The sequence below is a fragment of the Schistocerca piceifrons genome, chromosome 2 (genome assembly GCF_021461385.2).
Source record: "Schistocerca piceifrons isolate TAMUIC-IGC-003096 chromosome 2, iqSchPice1.1, whole genome shotgun sequence".
NCBI lineage: Eukaryota > Metazoa > Arthropoda > Insecta > Orthoptera > Acrididae > Schistocerca > Schistocerca piceifrons.
In genome coordinates, this window is record NC_060139.1 from 784,955,434 (window position 1) to 784,977,262 (window position 21,829).

Genomic DNA, 21,829 nt, shown 5'->3' on the forward strand with positions numbered 1-21,829 from the left:
GCCTCCTCTGTTGTTTAACATTTATTTGGTAGCAGTATTAAAGACACTGAAAAATAAATGTAAGCCGAAGGCAATTTCTGCGGCAGTCAATGAACTATCCTCTCTGCTAGTCGCTGATGAATAGGCAATAATTGCCAAAGGTAGTGAGAGCTACAGCAGTATGGTGAAGAAGCTGATTGAAGAATATGACAAGCGGTTTTAAAAATGAACACAAAGAGTCAGATTAACAATGTTAATTACTTGGAGTTGTTCACATATACAAACTAAAAATGTAATACGTTCACAAGAAATGTATGCGTAGTTGCGAATATTAACCATCTTTGGCTGTACTTTGGAATGATAACAATGAAAATTTGTGCTGGACAGGGACTCGAACCCGGATCTCTCGCTTTTGCTAGCGCTTGCCATAACAGCTCCGTCCAGCTGAGCACCAGTCACGGCCAGTCCCAAACTTCCAATCGTCGTCGTCCATGTGTCACAACCTGCACTCATACATTACATATATTCCGAGGAAGGACATATTTATTGCGAATCGAGGGCCTGGTATTAGCGAATAAATACGAAATATCAGTACCTGTGTTATTAAGAAGCACAATGCAAAGTTATTTCGGACGTGCATGCATGTCCAATGGAACAGGCACTGCAACTACTACGGCCATCAACAAATACAGGAAAAGTATTCACAGCTACGAATATCAACCAACATCGACTGTACATTGGAATGACGACAATGACGGACAGGGACTCTACCCCGAATTTCCTGTTTTATGCGGACTGTTGCCTTCACAGCTTCGCCCATCCGTGCACAAGTTACGGCCAGACCCGGAAGGAACATTGCTTCGCTCTTCTTGATAACACAAGCACTGCTATCTCGCAAGACGTTCTTATCAACTATGGATCATTGTGATTAAGCACCATAAGTGAAGGTTGTCTCACCTAGGGCTCCGAGGCGGTAGTTGACAGTGACCGCAGCGATACCTTCTTCTATGAGGAGGTCTGGCCCATACTGAGAGATGGTGCCACTGCCAACAAAGTAGGCGCCTCCCGGCATCCAGACGTACACTGCGGGCGGCTCAGTGGTGTTGAGGGGCACGTACAAGTTGAGGACGAGGCAGTCCTCGTCGCCGGGGTCTCTCGCCGTTGGGACATCCGGAAGCGGCACCTGTGTGCAGGCCGACCCCTCCTCCAGGGCGTCGCGAACGCCCGACCATCTCGCGGCCGGCTGCGGCGCCTGCAGGACATAAAATGTAGTTCCTCACTTGCAAAGCCTAGTCTCAGTGCTGCATAAACTGACATATAATGGTCGGGTAAGAGACATAAATATATCAGTTTCATCCCTATGAATGACGATTTGATCTGTCATCAATGGCCACATAGGCGCAAATTAAACTAAATGCGAATAAGTGCCAAGTAATTATAGTGTCCCATCGGAAATTAATTAGTTCTTAATTCCGTGAATGATTGTTTCCTAGTTTCATCAACGATATCCGAATATCACATCAGTAAACAGTGAAGAACCTGAATGTACACTACTGTGTGGAAAAAAAGAAACACTTAGAAGCAATGGTCTACAACACTCCACAATAAGAGGACGTGTAGAACAGTGTAACCATAACAACTGACTTAAAAGGCAGAGAGGTGGCGTGCACGTAGGCCTATCAGCGCCCTCTTGTATGAGCGGACAAGTCAGTCTTACGCAGCGCCCCGTTGGTGCGGAGCCGTCGTGCCCAGTGGAAACGTGGAATCAACTGCCACAATGCCTCGCTGTCATGACGGGATGGAATATTGGTATGCTGAGTGCATTCGGACTGGAGGCCGGTCTGTCGTTCCACGACACTGAGGCTCGTACAAGGCACCAGTTTCAACAGAGAGGCGTATGTGGGGCCTGTGCAGAGGCAATACACAGCACCTAAAGGCTACTGGGTGACACAATATCACACTCCTGGAAATAGAAATAAGAACACCGTGAATTCATTGTCCCAGGAAGGGGAAACTTTATTGACACATTCCTGGGGTCACATACATCACATGATCACACTGACAGAACCACAGGCACATAGACACAGGCAACAGAGCATGCACAATGTCGGCACTAGTACAGTGTATATCCAACTTTCGCAGCAATGCAGGCTGCTATTCTCCCATGGAGACGATCGTAGAGATGCTGGATGTAGTCCTGTGGAACGGCTTGCCATGCCATTTCCACCTGGCGCCTCAGTTGGACCAGCGTTCGTGCTGGACGTGCAGACCGCGTGAGACGACGCTTCATCCAGTCCCAAACATGCTCAATGGGGGACAGATCCGATCTTGCTGGCCAGGATAGTTGACTTACACCTTCTAGAGCACGTTGGGTGGCACGGGATACATGCGGACGTGCATTGTCCTGTTGGAACAGCAAGTTCCCTTGCCGGTCTAGGAATGGTAGAACGATGGGTTCGATGACGGTTTGGATGTACCGTGCACTATTCAGTGTCCCCTCGACGATCACCAGTGGTGTACGGCCAGTGTAGGAGATCGCTCCCCACACCATGATGCCGGGTGTTGGCCCTGTGTGCCTCGGTCGTATGCAGTCCTGATTGTGGCGCTCACCTGCACGGCGCCAAACACGCATACGACCATCATTGGCACCAAGGCAGAAGCGACTCTCATCGCTGAAGACGACACGTCTCCATTCGTCCCTCCATTCACGCCTGTCGCGACACCACTGGAGGCGGGCTGCACGATGTTGGGGGGTTTGAGCGGAAGAAGGCCTAACGGTTTGTGGGACCGTAGCCCAGCTTCATGGAGACGGTTGCGAATGGTCCTCGCCGATACCCCAGGAGCAACAGTGTCCCTAATTTGCTGGGAAGTGGCGGTGCGGTCCCCTACGGCACTGCGTAGGATCCTACGGTCTTGGCGTGCATCCGTGCGTCACTGCGGTCCGGTCCCAGGTCGACGGGCACGTGCACCTTCCGCCGACCACTGGCGACAACATCGATGTACTGTGGAGACCTCACGTTCCACGTGTTGAGCAATTCGGCGGTACGTCCACCCGGCCTCCCGCATGCCCACTATACGCCCTCGCTCAAAGTCCGTCAACTGCACATACGGTTCACGTCCACGCTGTCGCGGCATGCTACCAGTGTTAAACACTGCGATGGAGATCCGTATGCCACGGAAAACTGGCTGACACTGACGGCGGCGGTGCACAAATGCTGCGCAGCTAGCGCCATTCGACGGCCAACACCGCGGTTCCTGGTGTGTCCGCTGTGCCGTGCGTGTGATCATTGCTTGTACAGCCCTCTCGCAGTGTCCGGAGCAAGTATGGTGGGTCTGACACACCGGTGTCTATGTGTTCTTTTTTCCATTTCCATATGTGTCACCACAGCGCCGGCCAAGATGGCCGAGCGGTTCTAGGCTCTACAGTCTGGAACCGCAAGACCGCTACGTCGCAGGTTCGAATCCTGACTCGGGCATGGATGTGTGTGATGTCCTTAGGTTAGTTAGGTTTAAGTAGTTCTAAGTTCCAGGGGACTGATGACCTCAGTTAAATCCCGTAGTGCTCAGAGCCATTTGAACCATCACAACAGCGCGAGATGACCTCCATATTGTCTGCTTGGCCTTAATGGATAAAACAGCTTCGTTAACAGTGTTGGCGCGACGTTGGATCACTGCAGCGGATCTGGATATGATTGCGTCGACATTTGACTCCGTAATTTGCAGACTGGACTGGTGTCAGGCATGCAATTGCGTCAGCTTCCATTGACTGGAACCGACCAAAGCTACTGACTACAATGGGCACGTGAGAGCCGACACTGCAGTGCTGAGTGGCAAAAATGTGTTGGTTTTGGATGACTTCCGCTGCGGCTTGTCTTACCGTGATGACCGAGACTGTGCTGCTCCTGCAAGCCGTTCGACTTGCCATATTTCAGCAGTACAACGCCTGGCAGCAAGTGGCGAGGAATCTGCAAGCCTTCTTCGAGGAACGACGGGTACCACTGCTTCCCTCACCTGCCCAGCCCTGACCTGCCGTCCAGCGAACATGTCTGATATATTGTCGGTCGGCAACTTCTTCGTTCAGGTCCCCCAGCAGCCATCGTTGATGCTTTGTGGACGCGCCTACAAACCGCGTGACAGAGTATTACCCAGCAGCATGTTTCAGGCGCTTTTTGAATCCATACCACGACGCCGAGGGCTCAGACTTTAGCATACGGTTGCGCTCCTCCGTGCTGAATTTCCAAGTCACAGTGCATGTACAGATCTGTAATGCTAACCATGTGCGTAGTGTCGTGTCTTTAATAGGTGGAATAAATTTCATTTTGATCACATCTCTCGGTCGTTGTGTTTCACTTTTCCCAAAAAATAGTGTAGCTTTGGATAGGCACCTCAACTGCGCAAAAAGTACTGTTGCCAAGTGCGGGAAGTCTTCTGGTTACCCGTATTTCTTTCAGAAGATTCGGAACATATTTCCACAAGATCTGAAACGTAAACTTGGACAATGACTCTTTCTACCGAAACAACACCAGTGAGATATGATTTAACATGTGTGAGTAGTGAAAGCTCTGGACGGATAGAACTAACACTATGCTTGTGTGCGTTACGTCTGCAACATCTATTTGTTCATGTCAGTATTTCACACCGCCAGTTAGTATCGCTGAGGTTGGAAAGATACTTGACTACCAAACGGAGTGTTTGCTTCATAGGCTCCTCACTGTGCATGCACGCCAGTACTTGGCATCGGAGATCAATTACATATCATCTCGTCATAGTCACAACCCAACATTTCACTTATCTACTATGCTAGTTGTGCCCATTCATGAAACAAAAGCTTCTTCTTTGTTACTGATGTCCGCCTCTAGACAAAGCTACCCTGCACCCTGCGCACAGTTCAGCGCCCTGTTACATTTGAGAAAAACTGAAGCACTTCATTTTGTCGGTCTCATTATCCATAAAAATTAATGTATGGCCATTTTTCATCTTTCAAACAGAAGTGTAAATGCTTATGTCTTCTCCCAGTTACACGTATTTCTCTTTTCGTTTCTCAATCACTCATGCCAAAATCCACCCCCTCTTTTTATTACCCGTGTTACACAACGTTCTTGTCTCTCACTCGCTCACTCCCTCCCTTTACCCCTCCCCTCTGACATCCATTGTTGCGTGTGCCACTAATTTTACTTAGAAATGCAAATCTTAAATATAACCTAAAATTATTCTTCATAAACAACTTCTATTCCTAGAAAAATTTCTATTTAATAGCCGGTAGCCTACAAAACGAATGTAGTTGCATGAGTAAGACTAAAAAATTTGTTCATTAATGTTCGCACTAAACATGTATTCATCTCCTGAAAACTGACTCGTTCCATATCATTTCGGTAAAAGAATCAAGTGGCCTATGGTAAAAGAATTACTCTACTCGTCTTTGTTGCTCTAGATTTCATGGTCAATATAAGCTGCTTTTTTCTTCGACTGTAGCTAGTACCTTTTTCAGTGGTTGTGTTACACTTAATTCTAATTGTTGTATACTACATCGACTATCAGACTTACTAAACACGAGTGTAGTAATGAACACAGCGTATTTGTAATGACCGTTTGGATGTAAGAGCCGACCGAAGTGGCTGAGCGATTCTAAGCGGTACAGTCTGGAACCGCGCGACCGCTACGGTCGCAGGTTCGAATCCTGCCTCGGGCATAGGTTCAAAATGGCTCTGAGCACTATGGGACTTAACATCTATGGTCATCAGTCCCCTAGAACTTAGAACTACTTAAACCTAACTAACCTAAGGACACAACACCCAGCCATCAGGAGGCAGAGAAAATCCCTGACCCCGCCGGGAATCGAACCCGGGAACCCGGGCGTGGGAAGCGAGAACGCTACCGCACGACCACGAGATGCGGCGCCTCGGGCATGGATGTGTGTGATGTCCTTAGGTTAGTTAGGTTTAAGTAGTTCTAAGTTCTAGGGGACTGATGACCACAGCAGTTAAGTCCCATAGTGCTCAGAGCCATTTAAACCATTTTGATGTAAGAGGGGGGGGGGGGATGGTCCTGGTCTTGCCAGGATAAATAAATACATAAATAAATAAATAAAAATATTAATAAATATTTGTGTATGAGTGTCTACAGAACTTCTGCTCGAAAACATTTATGAAAATCAGTAAGTTCAGTAACAGTGGATGAGCAAATTAGTGCGAACATGTTATTTGATATGTGTCTTCCCCGTCAGTACTATGGTTTTTCCGTTTAGTTTCACGGGAGATTATGTAGTTTCATGATGATCTTTTTGTAGTAGGATGCTAATCTCAGAGCACGTGTATCGCTGCTGCTTGTATCCTCTTTTGACTGATGCAGAAGAGATAGCCGTCTTTCGTTTCTGGGCGCCATACAAAGACTCACGATATGTATCTTCCAGGGAGCCACTACTCGATATTCTGAACTGTAACTTTACCTCTGAATAAATAAGTGAGGTCTTTATGTAAATACCGCCTTCCGCATTTTTTGTATTAATTAAATCCCATATATTTTCCTGTTGCAGACAAATTTACGGGTGGATAGACGAGGAAAGGAAAATGTGGAAAATACTGGAAGGAAGAAGAGACAGCATAGGATGTGAGTTAAGACACTTGAGAGAGCTGTAAAGATTGGCAAATTGAGTACGTTAGGTGAAAGTGCTAATCTGAGATAAAGAGGTTGGACAGGAGAGGATTTCGTGGCTGCCCGCATTAAACAAGTCAGAAGACTAGTGAAAGAAAAGCTATAGCAGTTGAGTAAACAAATGAGAAAGTATATAAATTCAAGTGGGGCCTATGTCCTAAACGACCGCCTCTAACTGAACATATTCGTTAACGATGCAAATTTTCAGTACCATTTTGGTACTTTCTTGTATCATATCACGTATCCAATATTTTCCAGTGGAAAAGGACATGTCACTACCGAGCTGTTGCTCAGCTGATGAACTTTGGCGAAGTTTGTGGCAAAGTAAGGGCATAGTTTTGTGTAGACTGAAGCGATGAGTGAAACTTTGTACCAAGGCCGGGAATAGAAGCCGGATCTTCTGTTTACTAAGCAGGTGCGCTAGCCACTAAGCCACGTTGGCATAGAGGTTCGCACCACTGCACGGATTATCCTGGCACGCCTCCGTCCTCGATCCAATCCTCACTGGCGCCTCAGTGTAAATTCAGCAGTACACGCTAACAGAACTGTTCATATGTAGGGGGAATTTAAAGTACAGTGAGGTGACACTGAGAATTTGGATCGAGGAGGGAGGGGTCCCAGGGTAATACGTGCAGTGGAGCGAACCTCTGTGGCTTAATGGCTAGCGCAGCTGCCTAGTAAGCAGAAGACCTGACTTCGATTCCCGGCCTTGGTATAAATTTTCAGTCGCTGCTTCAGTCTATACCAGGGGTTCCCAACAAAATTTTCTCGAGGACCCCCTCATCGGGCATGATTGGTACTTTGTCATATCACAGTATCAAGTACCTAAAAAAGCCAAATGAAGAGTCTTTTTATACGTCTTCTATTTTTGGTACTTAAAAAAACATTGACATATTCACTATCGAAAAAATATTGAGCAGCCAAAACAAAAAATCTGTTATCATATATTTAATATATTTTTTATTCTAATAGCATCTTGCGGACCCTCTGGAATAGCGTTCCTTAGCTAAGCGAAAAATTCTGTAAATCCTTTCTAGTACATTCTTCACACGATATAAATACAAAAAATTCCGCGTAACAGAAATACAATGCGCAACGATCAAGTCGTAAAGCAAAATACTGAGAAGAAATTACAAAATTAATACAGGTGTACTGGTTTTCATGGCTTTTGGCAATGAAAGTAAAATCATCAGGATGACTAAACTGCGCCATTTGCCTCTTCTTCTTCTCCAACGAAACGTCATTTTCGACTCTTCTGGAATCGACAGGTGGCTGAATAGTGGGGAAAACCAGTGTCGTGTTCTCATTTGAAACAATGTTCCTTGTAAGAGGTCCATGACCAAGGATTTTATTGCTAGCGCACTCGAGCAGATGTAATTTCGATGTATCGCTCACGCGTTGTCTGCGATATGTAAGCTATAAGAGAATCTCAGACCAGAGAGCAGTGTTGGCTGCAGTGAGACCAGTGGTAGCAGTGGTAGTAGTGGTAGTAGGTAGCAGTCTGGTGTATGGAGTTGGCTAGGCCGGTCGTGGGGAGCGATGGCGGTGCCTGAGCGATGTAGTATAGGGTAAAAGCAGCCGCGTGCATATGTGGTTTGTTAAACTAAATTTGTACTGTTGTTATATCAAGTCCCATGCAACTGTTTCAAAAAATCTTTTAATAATAATCTTTTTTTATAAAATTAACTTTTTGACAATCATTCATCTGAATTTAAAGAATTTACTAATTTCTGCAATCCATGGTCATCCCGATTAACGTAAGGAAAAATCAGTTGTTTCTTTTTATACATGACAAATTTTGCGGCCAGCATTGCACTGGGCTGTGCCAGAAAAATTTCTTATAGGAGCAGATGTATACGCGTTATCCGGTGACTTCATTGAGGTAAGAATTTTCCATTTATTCAGTATGATCTTTCAGGGCCATGACGCAGCACTGCTGACGTCCAAATTTATCAGTTTAGATTCACAGTCAGTTAATTATTGAAAGGTTATATATGAATCACATTTTTTATTGGGAGATTAGTCACGTTATTGTTGCGACGTTACGGAATAGTAAGATGTTGGGAAGTTACACTGGATGTGAATGTGTGACATATTTTTTTTGTTGGTAGGTTACATCCTTAGCGTGTTTTCCTGCAGAAAATGTCACGAGACCAACCGGAGTATAATGCGTCACGTGAAAAATAGCATTTAAGTGGAAAGGAAATTAACTTTGTTGTTGTCGATTATGTGAAATTGTCATCCTTTTTAATATGTATATGTTGATTTAATACAGATGTTTTCGGATCAAATTCCTGTTTATCACAAAATCGTAATCGACTGTTAGTATCGTAGCATGAGAGACTCAAGATCAAGGTACCATCGGCTGAGTAAAATTAAAGTGGTCGTTAGTTGATCTTCGAGTTAATAACGTCTCCAGCCTTTTACATAGAAGCCGGCCGCGGTGGCCGAGTATTTCTACGCCCTTCAGTCCGGAACCACGCGGCTGCTGCCGTCGCAGGTTCGAATCCTGTCTCGGGCAGGGATGTGTGTGATCTCCTTAGGTTAGTTAGGTTTAAGTAGTTCTAAGTCTAGCTGACTGATCACCTCAGATGGCTTGGAGCCATTTGAACCATTTCTTTTACGTAGATGTCTGAATGGGAATAGTGTTTAATCGGTAGAATTTCTGATCACTATCTCGTTTGAAGTAGCTATCCGTTGGAAGAATGTTGTCTATTGGGAGAGGGTACTGTTCCTTTTCTTGTGTTTGATGGGTTGCACGTTATTTGAACTGATAAAGCGTCAATTGCAAAGTGATGAAACGGAAGCTACTGTCGTTGTTTACCACGTAGTTCAGTGGTTGTGTAACTTAATTAATGTAGAAAAAAGTCATATTACTCTCTTCTCTGATGGTATCGAAGAACTCTAGAAAAACTAGTGACAAAGTTATTTTCAACTTAATGAAAGTGGTGCATCGGTTATCCACGAACTAATGTAACAAATTTCTAGTGATGGTTATTGTTCACCAACGTCTGAAGCAGATGAGATTTGTTACTAAAATTTGTAATTGACAGGGATAACGTTTGGGTGGCAATTGACTTCTTTATGGCAGAAAAGGCCAAGTTTTTATGATTGGAGAACACAGTGGGGCTGAAAGGCAACGAACGGGAATAACAGAGAAGGAAAATAAATTTTAATGTACATTCTAATGGCTCGGAGCACTATGGGACTCAACTTCTGAAGTCATCAGTCCCCTAGAACGTAGAACTACTTAAACCTAACCAGCCTAAGGACATCACACGCATCCATGGCCGAGGTAGGATTCGAACCTGCGACCGTAGCGGTCTCGCGGTTCCAGACTGTGGCGCCTAGAACCGCACGGCCATTCCGGCCGGCTAATGTACATTCTAGTTAGAGCTCAAACTATGCAGAAAGAACAAAAAAAAGAAAAAGAAAAGAAAGGCTACAAGAAAGCACTGACAACTATTTAAGTCAGAGACAGAAAAAGTGTTTACTTGGATAATGTGATATGCTGTTAACTGTGCACTTATAATTAACTCTGAGATTAAGAAAAAAAAGACAAGCAGCATGAAAAGAATTCGGCAGAAGAAAAGAAAAGAGTGTTAATTATATTTCTTGTTAATAAGGGAATATTGTTAACAACTGATCAGAAATTAGCGCGAGTTCTCTCTGACAAAGAAGGGATAACATTACAGGATTTTTGTTACGTTTTGATTCAGATTTATTCCATAATACCTGATTTTCGTAATGTTCAGTCAAATTTAAAAAGAGGATTTATTTGCTACTAAACTATGGTGTTGTAAACAGAAAAGTTTTTCATTGGGAAGTAAGGCCTGTATCTTTTACTAGTATACAGTTAGCCACATTTAAGCCTACCATAAATCCGACTATTGTGCAAAAATTCACAACATTAATGTTCCTAATACTCCTGTTTCTTAAAAAATTACACAATCGGCGCCATATACGCGGATTAAATCAGTGGTTCAGGAATTTTCGAATAAATTTTTTCTATTTGATAACAAAAAAAAATTGCGTCATTAGACTGCCGATTTCGGTCAACGATGACCATCTTCAGATCTGTTTTACATCTCCTAGGATAAGGAAGCCATAATGGCATTTGTATTTCTTTACGATGCCACTATGGCTTCATTATATTAGGACATGTCAGATACCACCCAATCCAGATACCCCAACGTATTTACGAGAGACGCCGAAAATAGACAGGCAGAATCGTAATGTTCGAGTAGATCAAAGTGTAAATTATAGGTACGGAAAACGATTTGTTAGGCGAACAGCTCTTTTCTGTGAAACAGGCGTAGAAGGTGATAAAACGAGAGACAAAGAAGGAAGATGTAAGGCTTAGAGAAACAGGCGGTGCTCGTCTTTCGGAGATTCAAACGTTCTCTCACGCCTTATGTAATGGGGTCATCACTGATGTAGCGGAATCAACGGAAGCTGTTGCGCCTAGTAATCGACAATCTGTCGAGAATCTGAAATTGCTCTCAAAGGATTTTACGTCAGCTGCAGACATCCATCAGAAACTAGAAGACATGCATAAATATCTTGAAAATAATCTTCGTCTAAATAAACTAGAGGACCTCAACACGTTGAAAGTAGACCTGCGTCACCTTACTCAAATGGCACACCCAGAATATGACTCTGTGATTTTTCCGATCTCTGAAGTGATTGACAAAATTCAATTGAAAGTGAACAACCTGCCAACTAACTTATGACAATCCTGAGACAAGGATTCACCAGGAGAAAAAAGCTTCTTGACCTGGAACGAACTTCCAGACTTTGTCGTAGCGCGTGGTCAGACCTGTTTTATTATCTCCCACTGCCTGTGGAAATCTCGTGTGTTTACTCGACATTCTTGACATATGCAGACATTAAAAATAAATGCTGTGCACTATGCGCGAGTAATGACTGAAATAAGTAAGTTAGTAGAAGATTGGGAGACAATGTTCCTCAGTTTTCAATTCACGTAAGGAAAATTGTAAGTGATCCAAATGAAAAACAGTACTTTTCAAAAAATTTCTATTCAAGAAAAAAAGTTCCAAACTTTGTGAAGAACATGCTGCAACAGTAACTCTAAAGCCTCACACCGTAAACTAACACTAACGAGCATTTACGTGCAATGTTCACACAACGTTAAACCATATATTAACAGGCAGAGAAATGCGACACATTATGTACAGCGTTCGTCACATATCTGCTTTACAGCGAAGGACGCTAGCACAAAATCCGCGCCATGGTAAAGTCGTGTGGATGGATGAGCGTGGAATACAAACGCAGGACGCAATTAATGAATTAAACCTCTATGTGCTGAACAGGGCGGACTGTCCAGCCGCGTACGAAAACAATGTTGATACCGAACCAACAATTGTATCACCTTGTCAAATCGGTTTGAAGATAACGAAATCAACTCCAGAAGAACCTCTCAGCTTGCTGCTGGAAGCGACCACCGTGCGATCATGATAGATTTGTTGGTTCTGGCTTACAACAAAGGAGTATGGGATAGGAACATATTCAATTTCGTTAAAAATTTTAAAAGTCTAACCGGGAAAAATTAAGTGCAAAAATTGATCGTCAAATATCAGAAGATCCTGACCACGGCGTAACTTGCATAGCATATCGACACTTACAACTGCCTTACAAAAAGCACAAAATGTGTGTATTACAGTATAGAAAACTCCTAGACATTGTGGTACATCTTAGACTGCGGAGCTTACAGAGCTGAAGAAAACATATACAACAACTGTGCAAATTTTATCAGAGTGCTTTGGGACATGACGAGAGAGAGAGAGAGAGAGAGAGAGAGAGAGAGAGAGAGAGAGGCTAGACTGCTGTTGTACAGATCAATGAAATCCGAATACGCAACTCTCATAGATAGTACGTAGAAAAGTCATTGGGAATAATACGTTCAAAGGCAACTAGTAATAGATGCATGAGCGACTCCCTATAGAATAGAAACAGAAAAATTAAAAGCACCAAGTGTATGGCGTGAACAGGGAGGGACTGTTACAGCAGGTTGGAGAGGCTCCGCTGAATATCTGCTGCAGTCGCTTCTTCCGGAAGACAACAGTGAAAATGATGTCGTTCTTCAAAGAGAGGCATGAGAAAGTATGTATGTCCCCACATGAAATCCCAGAACTCGTTCTACCATTTGTACAAGAAGAAATTGCATTTGTTATCAATCAGCTAAGGAATGGAAAGACCATGGCCCCGATTACAATCATAACGAAACGCTGAAAGCAACTATGAGCAAAACTGTCCACATTCATCACACACTTATTAAATGAATCACCAAAACAAGGAAGAATTCCTGTGGTGTGGAAGTATATGCAAAATGTAATAATCCAGAAGTGCATGGATAGACTTCCAATGGTCCCTAAGAGGTACAGACCAATCAGTCTTTTTAGCGCCTTCGGAAAAGCATAGGAGCGCTTGATGTGCAACAGATTACAGACTCAAAGGGAGCTACATGCCCTCTAACGGAGCGAGTTCGGCTTCATAAAGAGCAGATCTATAGATGACGCAGCTAGCTCTGTTCTCATCATTGTGGACAACTGTAGCAGCTAGTATGTTGTAGGCATCAGGGTTGACATTGCGGACGCATTAGTCCGGTTATAATGGTCCACAATGTTTGCCCGCCTGAGACACGTACAGGCCCCAAAACGTTTGTATTAGAGCCTCCCACATTGCTGTGAAGGACTTATTGTGGAGTGGGGCACAACATCCAGTAAACTAGTGAGGCGAATCACTAAGGGTTGTGCACAGGGATCTATATGTGAACCAATTTTTTGGGAGCTTACTCTTGAGACATTGCTAACAATGAATGAAAACGCTTAATTATTAGGAATATTGACGATGACATGTTATGGCCATAGAGAACTCAAGAGCCTGTCTGGAAGCAGATGGGAGTAATGTGCTTGCACAGAGACAAAAATGGTGCTCAGATAATAAATTAGAAATCGTACCAAAATAAGACCACCTACGTGCTGCTCAAAAGCAGCCTCTCTCACCCGCAGAATCCTACTATCAGAATTGGGGGGAACTCCGGTGATACGCAGTGACGTTTGTAAGTATTTTGGGATACAGGAGGCATGTAAAATAATGTGAAAAATGGTAGCAATGGGATGGATGGTTGTGTTTGACGGTCCACAGTGCAGGTAAGGCACGTGTCGCGCTGGGCTACGCGCGTTCACTACGGACTAAGCACCAGTGCAGGTTATAGTGATTAAAATTCTCCTGGGTATTATACCGCGTCATTGCTAAAAACTAACAACAATAATAAACTAAAACCGACGTTTCGGCCGAATTGCAACGGCCTTCCTCAGGACACGACTGGTTTTGCATGGGGATAGGTGCTTCTATTTATTACAGACTATCGATTTCTGACGTCACTGTTGTAAAACTAATCGGCCCTCAAATACACTCCTGGAAATTGAAATAAGAACACCGTGAATTCATTGTCCCAGGAAGGGGAAACTTTATTGACACATTCCTGGGGTCAGATACATCACATGATCACACTGACAGAACCACAGGCACATAGACACAGGCAACAGAGCATGCACAATGTCGGCATTAGTACAGTGTATATCCACCTTTCGCAGCAATGCAGGCTGCTATTCTCCCATGGAGACGATCGTAGAGAAGCTGGATGTAGTCCTGTGGAACGGCTTGCCATGCAATTTTCACCTGGCGCCTCAGTTGGACCAGCGTTCGTGCTGGACGTGCAGACCGCGTGAGACGACGCTTCATCCAGTCACTATGACATCGACCATATAGGATGGGGCCCCTCCACGCCCACACCAACGTGGTGGCCAAACCAAAAGTTCTACTGTCACCTCCGTAAACATGTTAGTTTTTGAATCAGGCGTCACAGGATGCGGGCTGTGATGTTGTCCATGCGTTTGGATAAGATTACTCATTAACATGGTCCATCAGGAGATAGAAGTGGTCGAAAACGATTGAAGGGTAGCGGTTGTAAGGGCAGAGGAAAAAAAGTGCCAAGGCAAGAGCCAAGGGAAAAAATCCTCTGCGACAGTAGGACGGGTAGTAAGGGCAGTAGCGGCTTGCTATCTGCGACAGTGCATGCAAGGTGTGGTTATGTTAGTTCGAGGTATCGTGCATCGTTACCTTTGTCGTTGTTGGAGCTTGTTGCGGTGCTTGCTGCCGTTGCTGCGTCCCTGCAACAGTTCAAGGTCGTTGTAGATTAGTGGGCGATCGGTCATAGATCGGCTCACAGGCGGTGTAGGGGATGTGTGTGGCTGGTTTGCGTGCTGTGTACAGTACGGTTTCCCTGCGGTTGCCTGTTTTTCGGCTAGTCGCACATCTGGGTTTCCAGTAATAACTGTGTTGCAGGGGCTCGCCAGTACTGTCGTGTTAGCGTTCTATGGACCATAGATGTTTAGTTCCTAGCCAGTAATGTCTTTGGTCTGTTATGCTTCCATCTATGGTTGTGGTCATGACACCGGCCGTTGAAGCCTACGTTCTTATACCAGTGCAAGTCGTTTGCGAGTAGTGCACAGTTGGTATTTGCATTCAGAGGCGAGGTCGATGTGCAGTGAAAGACCTAACAGAGCTCCAAAGAGGGCAGATTGTGGGGGCCAGACTAGCTGAAGCATCAGCAACCAAGATAGTCAACTTGCAAGTGCAACTGTTGCAGCAGTCATGACTGCCTACACAAAACATGAAAAGACATCATCGTGTAAACGTAATAGTGGGAGCAAATCAAATCTAAATGACAGAGATCGTCGTACGCTAACACGAATTGTGTCAAAACAACACAAAATTATGGCGGGTAAACTGGTTGCAGAGCTCAGTAGCCACCCCGTATCTATTAATACTGTCCGCCGACAACTCCAAAAAGGGAGTATTCATGGACGGAGTGCTATATCGAAACCATTAGCGATGAAAACCAACGCAAAGAAGCGTAAAGCATGGTGTCAGGAGCATAAATCCTGGTAGCTGAACGGTGGAAACACGTCATATGGTCCGACGAGTCAACGTTTTCGTCATTTCCAATGTAGGGCCGGGTTTAGTTCTGGAGAACGCGAAAAGAAGCCTACAATCCTGATTGCTTGATTCCAATGGCTAACGGTGTGGGCAGCTATATCATGATATTCTGCTGGTCCCATCATTACTCTCAAAGGCTGCGTTGCAGCCAAAGATTATGTGAACATTTCAGTTGATCAGGTGCACTCCATGATTCAAATGTTGTTCCCCAACAATGACGCCATATTTCAGGACGATGACGAAACCATTCGCACAGCCAGGACAGTACAATCGTGGTATGAGTATGCAACTGAACTGCAGCGTCTTCCCTGGCCAGCACAGTCCCCGGACTTGAACATTATCTCTTGTGGGCGGTATTGGAGCGCAGACATTGGAGCAGATTTCCGCCTCCCTGGTCACTACAGGAGTTACAAGAGTGGCATAACATTCCACAGGGAACTATACAGTTATTATACGCCAGTATTCCAAGAAGAATCGCAGCTGTATTACGGGCAGATTGGGGTCCAAACCCTTATTAATAAACCATTCCCGAGCAGATACAGGTGTTCACATTATTTTGCCTATCCCCTGTACACATGAACCAGAACTACTACTTTCACACACAATGTATTTCATATATGTCAGAAAGATACTAACGTTATGCATAAATTTCCAAGACTGGACCCCACTTACTTTAAGATCCCTGTAATTCACTTACACTCTATCATGATACATTCCTCACTGCTATATAGAATTTCTCGTCACCCTATTGAGACAAAAACTGTGCTGAATCACTGCAAGTCAACGCTAAGGCACACACAAGGCCGTGTGCTGTTGAGGCTATAGGAAAACATCTATAGAGGCGCTATTAGTCATACTAGGCTTATGCCAAATATATGCTGCTCTCGGACGCAGAGGCTCTATTCTGGCTTTGCAAAGAGAAATCATGGGTCAGGAAATAACAACCAAACAAGTGCTAAAAGCATTGAAAGTGGCAAAGAGACTGGAAAAATGTCACAGCAGTACAACGAGAAACCAGTCAAAAGTTCCAAATTTTACTTTTTTTATTCACTCGATGACTAGTTTCGGGCCAAGACCCATTTTCAAATCATCTTAACATAGTAAAAAATGGCATTTCCGAAGGTGTGAAAACAACGTCAAACTTCTGCAACTTACAGTTTCAGCGCATACAGCGCATACTTAGAGAATAAGAGAAACCTAACTGTAAGTGATTAGGGGGAAGTGAATAATATGAGTGAGTGAGTGACAGTTGCTGAGGACAACCAGAAGCAGTGGATATGTGACCACAGTGTAGCAGCTATGGGAGAAACGGAGGAGTGAATGGGGTCTTATATGTGACTTATAAAGGTCTCCCAGCAAGAGCAGGCTGGAGTGAGGTTGGTGGGGTGAATCCGTTGGGGTCCACTATTTGACTTCACTGGGACTGTGGATGATGGCTCTAACTCACCAGTGGCCCCAGCTCAGAACTGACAGGTGCTGGAATCTAGACTGTTTGAGGATAATATGGGTTTCCGGAACTCAGACCTAGAGATGTAGCATGCTGTCCACAGCAGTTGGGGACTCACTTGCGTAAAAGTAAGTAAAGGTAGTATGGATTATAGCTGTGGAATTCTGCAACAGGAGCTTCCTGAAGAATATACTTTTCCTAACATTGATGTTTTCCTGTGGTTAAGATAGGTAACTACCAGTAAGCCATCTGCCGTAATAGTAGCATCATTGTTTAAGGGTTTTCGATGGTTGTTTTCTTTTTTATTTAACAGTTTGTAAATTTTCTATTTCCTTTATAATTAATTTCACTAATTATTGAAAATTTTGAAATTGCAAATCTTAAAATAAATGTTAATATCAGCTGTATAAATCTTCCTCAAGCTATGTGAAATTATGGCCTGCATAGGTTTCCCATTGGTAGGTGTCGAAATTGTAAGCAATAATAAACAAATAAATTTATAATTGCACGACCTTGCATTGTGAGGTCATGTGGTCAAGGTTAGTTATCCATGGGTGGTGCCATAATGACGTTATAGTAAAGAGGCTGTGGCTTGCTGAAACATGGAGGGCAACTTTTTAAGGTTACAAGCAACTTGTTACAATTGTAGTGGAATTTATAATAATTTTGGAGAAACTTTTTACTGTTCTGGGGCATCTTCTTGCTGTTTGGAGGACTTTATTGGCTGCAAGAGGGAGGAAAACTTGTTACAGTTTCACTGTAATATGGGGCAACTTGTTGGAGTTTTGCTGTAACAGGTAGGGCAGCCCCAGCAGCTGGGGTAGATGACGCCTTCCAGTAGTTCACACCCTCTGTAGTTGACCGCCAGTGCACGTACACATTGTCAGATTCTGGAGTTACTATGCAATTTTAAGATCCAGTAGGTGAAATGCACTGTCAGGTTGTAGAACATATACTGCCAAGTTAAAGCACATACGTTGCCACTTTCTGGTTTTAGAATACTTTTCAGTTTTGAATGCCTATTTGTTTGTGTCACGTGCCGCTGCCTTGCCCATCTAGCACTAAGAGCAGAAAATGACAAGCGTTCTGTAATGCAAGATAAAATTAAAATAACCTAGTACGGAAAACTTACAGAAAGATATAACTGCCATTTAAATGCGTAATACACTTTATTACACAATCTAGATTTCAGTCTTAAGTCATTATCAAGTGGTACAAATGTCAAAAATCATCTGACCTGTGTGGATTTTTAACATTTGTGACACTTGATGATGGCCTTAGACTGAAACCTACGTAGAGTAATAAAGTACATCACACAGTCAAATGGTGATTATACCTTCCTGTAAGTTAATATGACTGTGGCTACATATGAAGGAAAAATCACTCTAGAATGGAGTCACTATGATGTTAAGTTGACTTTGAAACTGAGTAGTTGAAAACATAGTAACACTTGTTTCTTACCAAAGCAAATGTGTGTTACTACTATTGTGTGACAGCACATGCTTGATAAAGTTGATATCCTAACATGAGAGTTACTGTCAGGTCTGTTATTTTCAGCAGAACATTGCAAAGTTTTGTACTACAAGATAAAATTAATACCCTAGTATGGAGTCGCTGTAAAGCGTGGATTATTTTGAACATGTAGCAGCCATAGTTTTATACCTGTGCCAACTGTCTTATTAATGTTCAGTGTGCTCTTTCATCGAAGTGTCATGTACTTTACACTATCAGACAGCAGAAGGTAACAAAAATTTTCAACAGAAAGACGAAGTTAATACTCAAGTATGGGATCACTATAATTTTTGTCTGACCTTGATATCGGTTTTAGAGACGAGATTGTGAGGAATTTAGATGAAGGAATAACATTGTTTACTTTGGAAATTCTCATTGACAAGTGCACTTTAAGCTGTGGCTTAGATCATCAGTATTTTTGACGAATGTAATGTGTGGTACAAAAATCGAACTATGCTTATATGCTAACCTGTAATTTATTTCTGTAGGGCAAATACGCGAGCAGCGTGTGCTGTGCTTGCAAAATGTGGTACAACAGTCGAACATTCGCCGTTGACAAGTGTGCTTAACCCATCAGTTTCATCAATAGTGTTAGTAGCCAGACTATGAGTATTTTTTAAATCTTATTGAACATGTAAGTTATGACAGCAGTGGCCCTTGTGTTTGTTCGAAAACTTGCATATTTTCGAAACATTACAATTTTGTTTTGCTGCAAAGGTCGAATTTTTGTTCGCAAAGAGATATGTAATTATATCTTAATATTTCGATAAGAAACGTGTAAAGTGTGTGTGTGTGTGTGTGTGTGTGTGTGTGTGTGTGTGTATGCATGTGTGTTTTCTGTACTCAAAATCGTTACTTATTATGGTAAATAATTTTAATTCATTGGCAAAGATTGTATTTTAGAGACTTATACTATTCATCTGTATTTTATTCCACCACCATCTTTGATCGTGTTGTACTGCATGTAAACTTTACATATTATGTAGTTTTGTGTAGTTCTCCTTGCGTAATACAGTAGGATGTAGTTCAAGGTTGTATCACAAAAAGTATCCCGTTAACATACCTTTATTCCACCCGAAAACATGCTTGGTCATTTTATTTGTCTTTCTTCAAGTTGTGCGTTTTTACACTGTTTACAGTGCGTATTTTTATTAGATATTTGGTAATATTTAACAGCTGATTGTGGGAAATACAGTCTGTTAATGTTTTAGAGAGTCTTAGTATCTTAGTTCCGACTGGTAAATATTGCAGCTTTCTACGAAATTCGTTTATGTACTTAACCTCAGTTAGACATGAATCATTTGCAATAAATGCAACAACTGCCAAACAACATCATCGATGATTATACTTTTCTGACCTTACTACAGTAGATGTTGAAAGTGACCACCATTCATTTGTTGGCACTTTTGGGCCTTGATCAGCAAGCTGCAGAAGGTGGATCGAAACTTGACTGCTGGAACCGTTGCAATCTAATTCGAAATGTTCTGCTGCAGTTTTTGAAGTCTATGAGGGTTGTTGCGATACACATCACACTTGATGGCTCCTCACATAAAGTAATCGCACGTTGACAGATCAGGTGGCCTGGCTGATCAGCTATGGCGGTGACCAGACCAACATCTCTTAATATCTCTTTCAGGCGTGAAGACTGTGTAAATTTGCTCCAGTGTTCGGCCGGCTGAATGGACAGTTGCTCCATCCTTTTGGAAGTAACAGTAGGTCAGGGGGTGTGGATATATGCATATACTGACATCCAATCGTATTCACACGTCCAGGCTACTGTTATTTGCCTCATTCTGTATAAACACTGATTAGTTGGGAATGGAATTTTGATCCATCTTCCTAGACGACAGTGAAAGAGAGAATCTAACCATTCTGTTTCCTCAGTACAGAAAACATTAGCTCTTGAATACTAAAATCAGGCGATTAATAAGGAAATCGAAGACATGGGCTTCCTTTATCACGTACAAACTATAGTCTATATTAACAACCATTAGAGAATTTATCGGAACATTTCATTTCTACCTAGAATCAATGACATTGCTAGCGAATATGTGTAGCTAGCAGAAGTCTTAAGGTCATTAGCACGCACCTCTCATATGCTTGTGACCACAAGAAACAGGTACAAACATATTATTGAGGTTGCACATTATTCTTGGATGAAGAGAATATGGACTGCAAAATTTCCCTAGAGCTCTACACACTTAAACGTGGGTTACGATGAGAAAAGGACTAAAAGTAGGTTCGTCAGACATCAGGACGCTGGTTTCGTTAATTCTAGACACTGAAATCAGTATGTAAAGTTCTGCCTTAGCTAGCTGCATTACTTTTATTATACCAGAACCGGTTTCCCGTTTGTGTTATTTAGAACATACTCCTGAACCGAGAGATCATCGTAAACTACAACGCACTTTTTCACCACGCATAGTGGTACGTCTTTCGGCAGTTGTGTCTACCCAAACGTAGAAAGGAAATTTAGACTGTAGGTGTGAGCTGTAGATCTGTGATCGTAGACATGGCGCATCTACTTTATAATACATAATCTCTGTCCTTGAAAGAACAATACACACAACGGTCACTGTTGCACTGACCGCTCAGGATGATTCTGCCGATATTAGAAACGAGGTAACAACAACAGACAAGCATGTTAGAGGGAACATATCTGTGCAAAGCTTCATCGGATTTTCCCTGTGGTTCCCATTTCGCGAATGATCGGATCTTACTTTCCAAATAGCCGTATTAATGATGTCGGTGTCCAGTGTTCAGCCCAGTTACACTGGTACCAGTTGATCCAGAAATGCGCTAACGTTCAGCGAGATGCCCACCTAGAACCGGAGATCTCCCAGTGGAGGCGTGGCGTAGGGGGCTCCTCTGAAGGCGGCGTACGGCGTGCCCAGCTTGCTGATGACCACGCTGCCTCTCAGCAAGCCCTGCTTCACTGTCACCAGCACGTCCTGAGCCTGTCAAAACGAGACACCACAACTTTAATGGCACATTTTACTTCTAGCTTCCTTGGTCTTAACCCTTTGGTACATACACTCCTGGAAATTGAAATAAGAACACCGTGAATTCATTGTCCCAGGAAGGGGAAACTTTATTGACACATTCCTGGGGTCAGATACATCACATGATCACACTGACAGAACCACAGGCACATAGACACAGGCAACAGAGCATGCACAATGTCGGCACTAGTACAGTGTATATCCACCTTTCGCA

General features: G+C 43.3%; 1 protein-coding gene across 1 annotated transcript; it reads right to left on the reverse strand.

Annotated features, from left to right (window-relative positions):
• Positions 1–907: 907 nt before the first annotated feature.
• LOC124775852 (acetylcholinesterase-like) lies at positions 908–21,036 on the reverse strand. Its single transcript, XM_047250686.1, has 2 exons — positions 21,022–21,036; positions 908–1,231 (listed from the first exon to the last, which is right to left on the reverse strand). Exons 1-2 carry the CDS (start codon positions 21,034–21,036, stop codon positions 908–910), a joined length of 339 nt encoding a protein of 112 aa, XP_047106642.1.
• Positions 21,037–21,829: the final 793 nt, after the last annotated feature.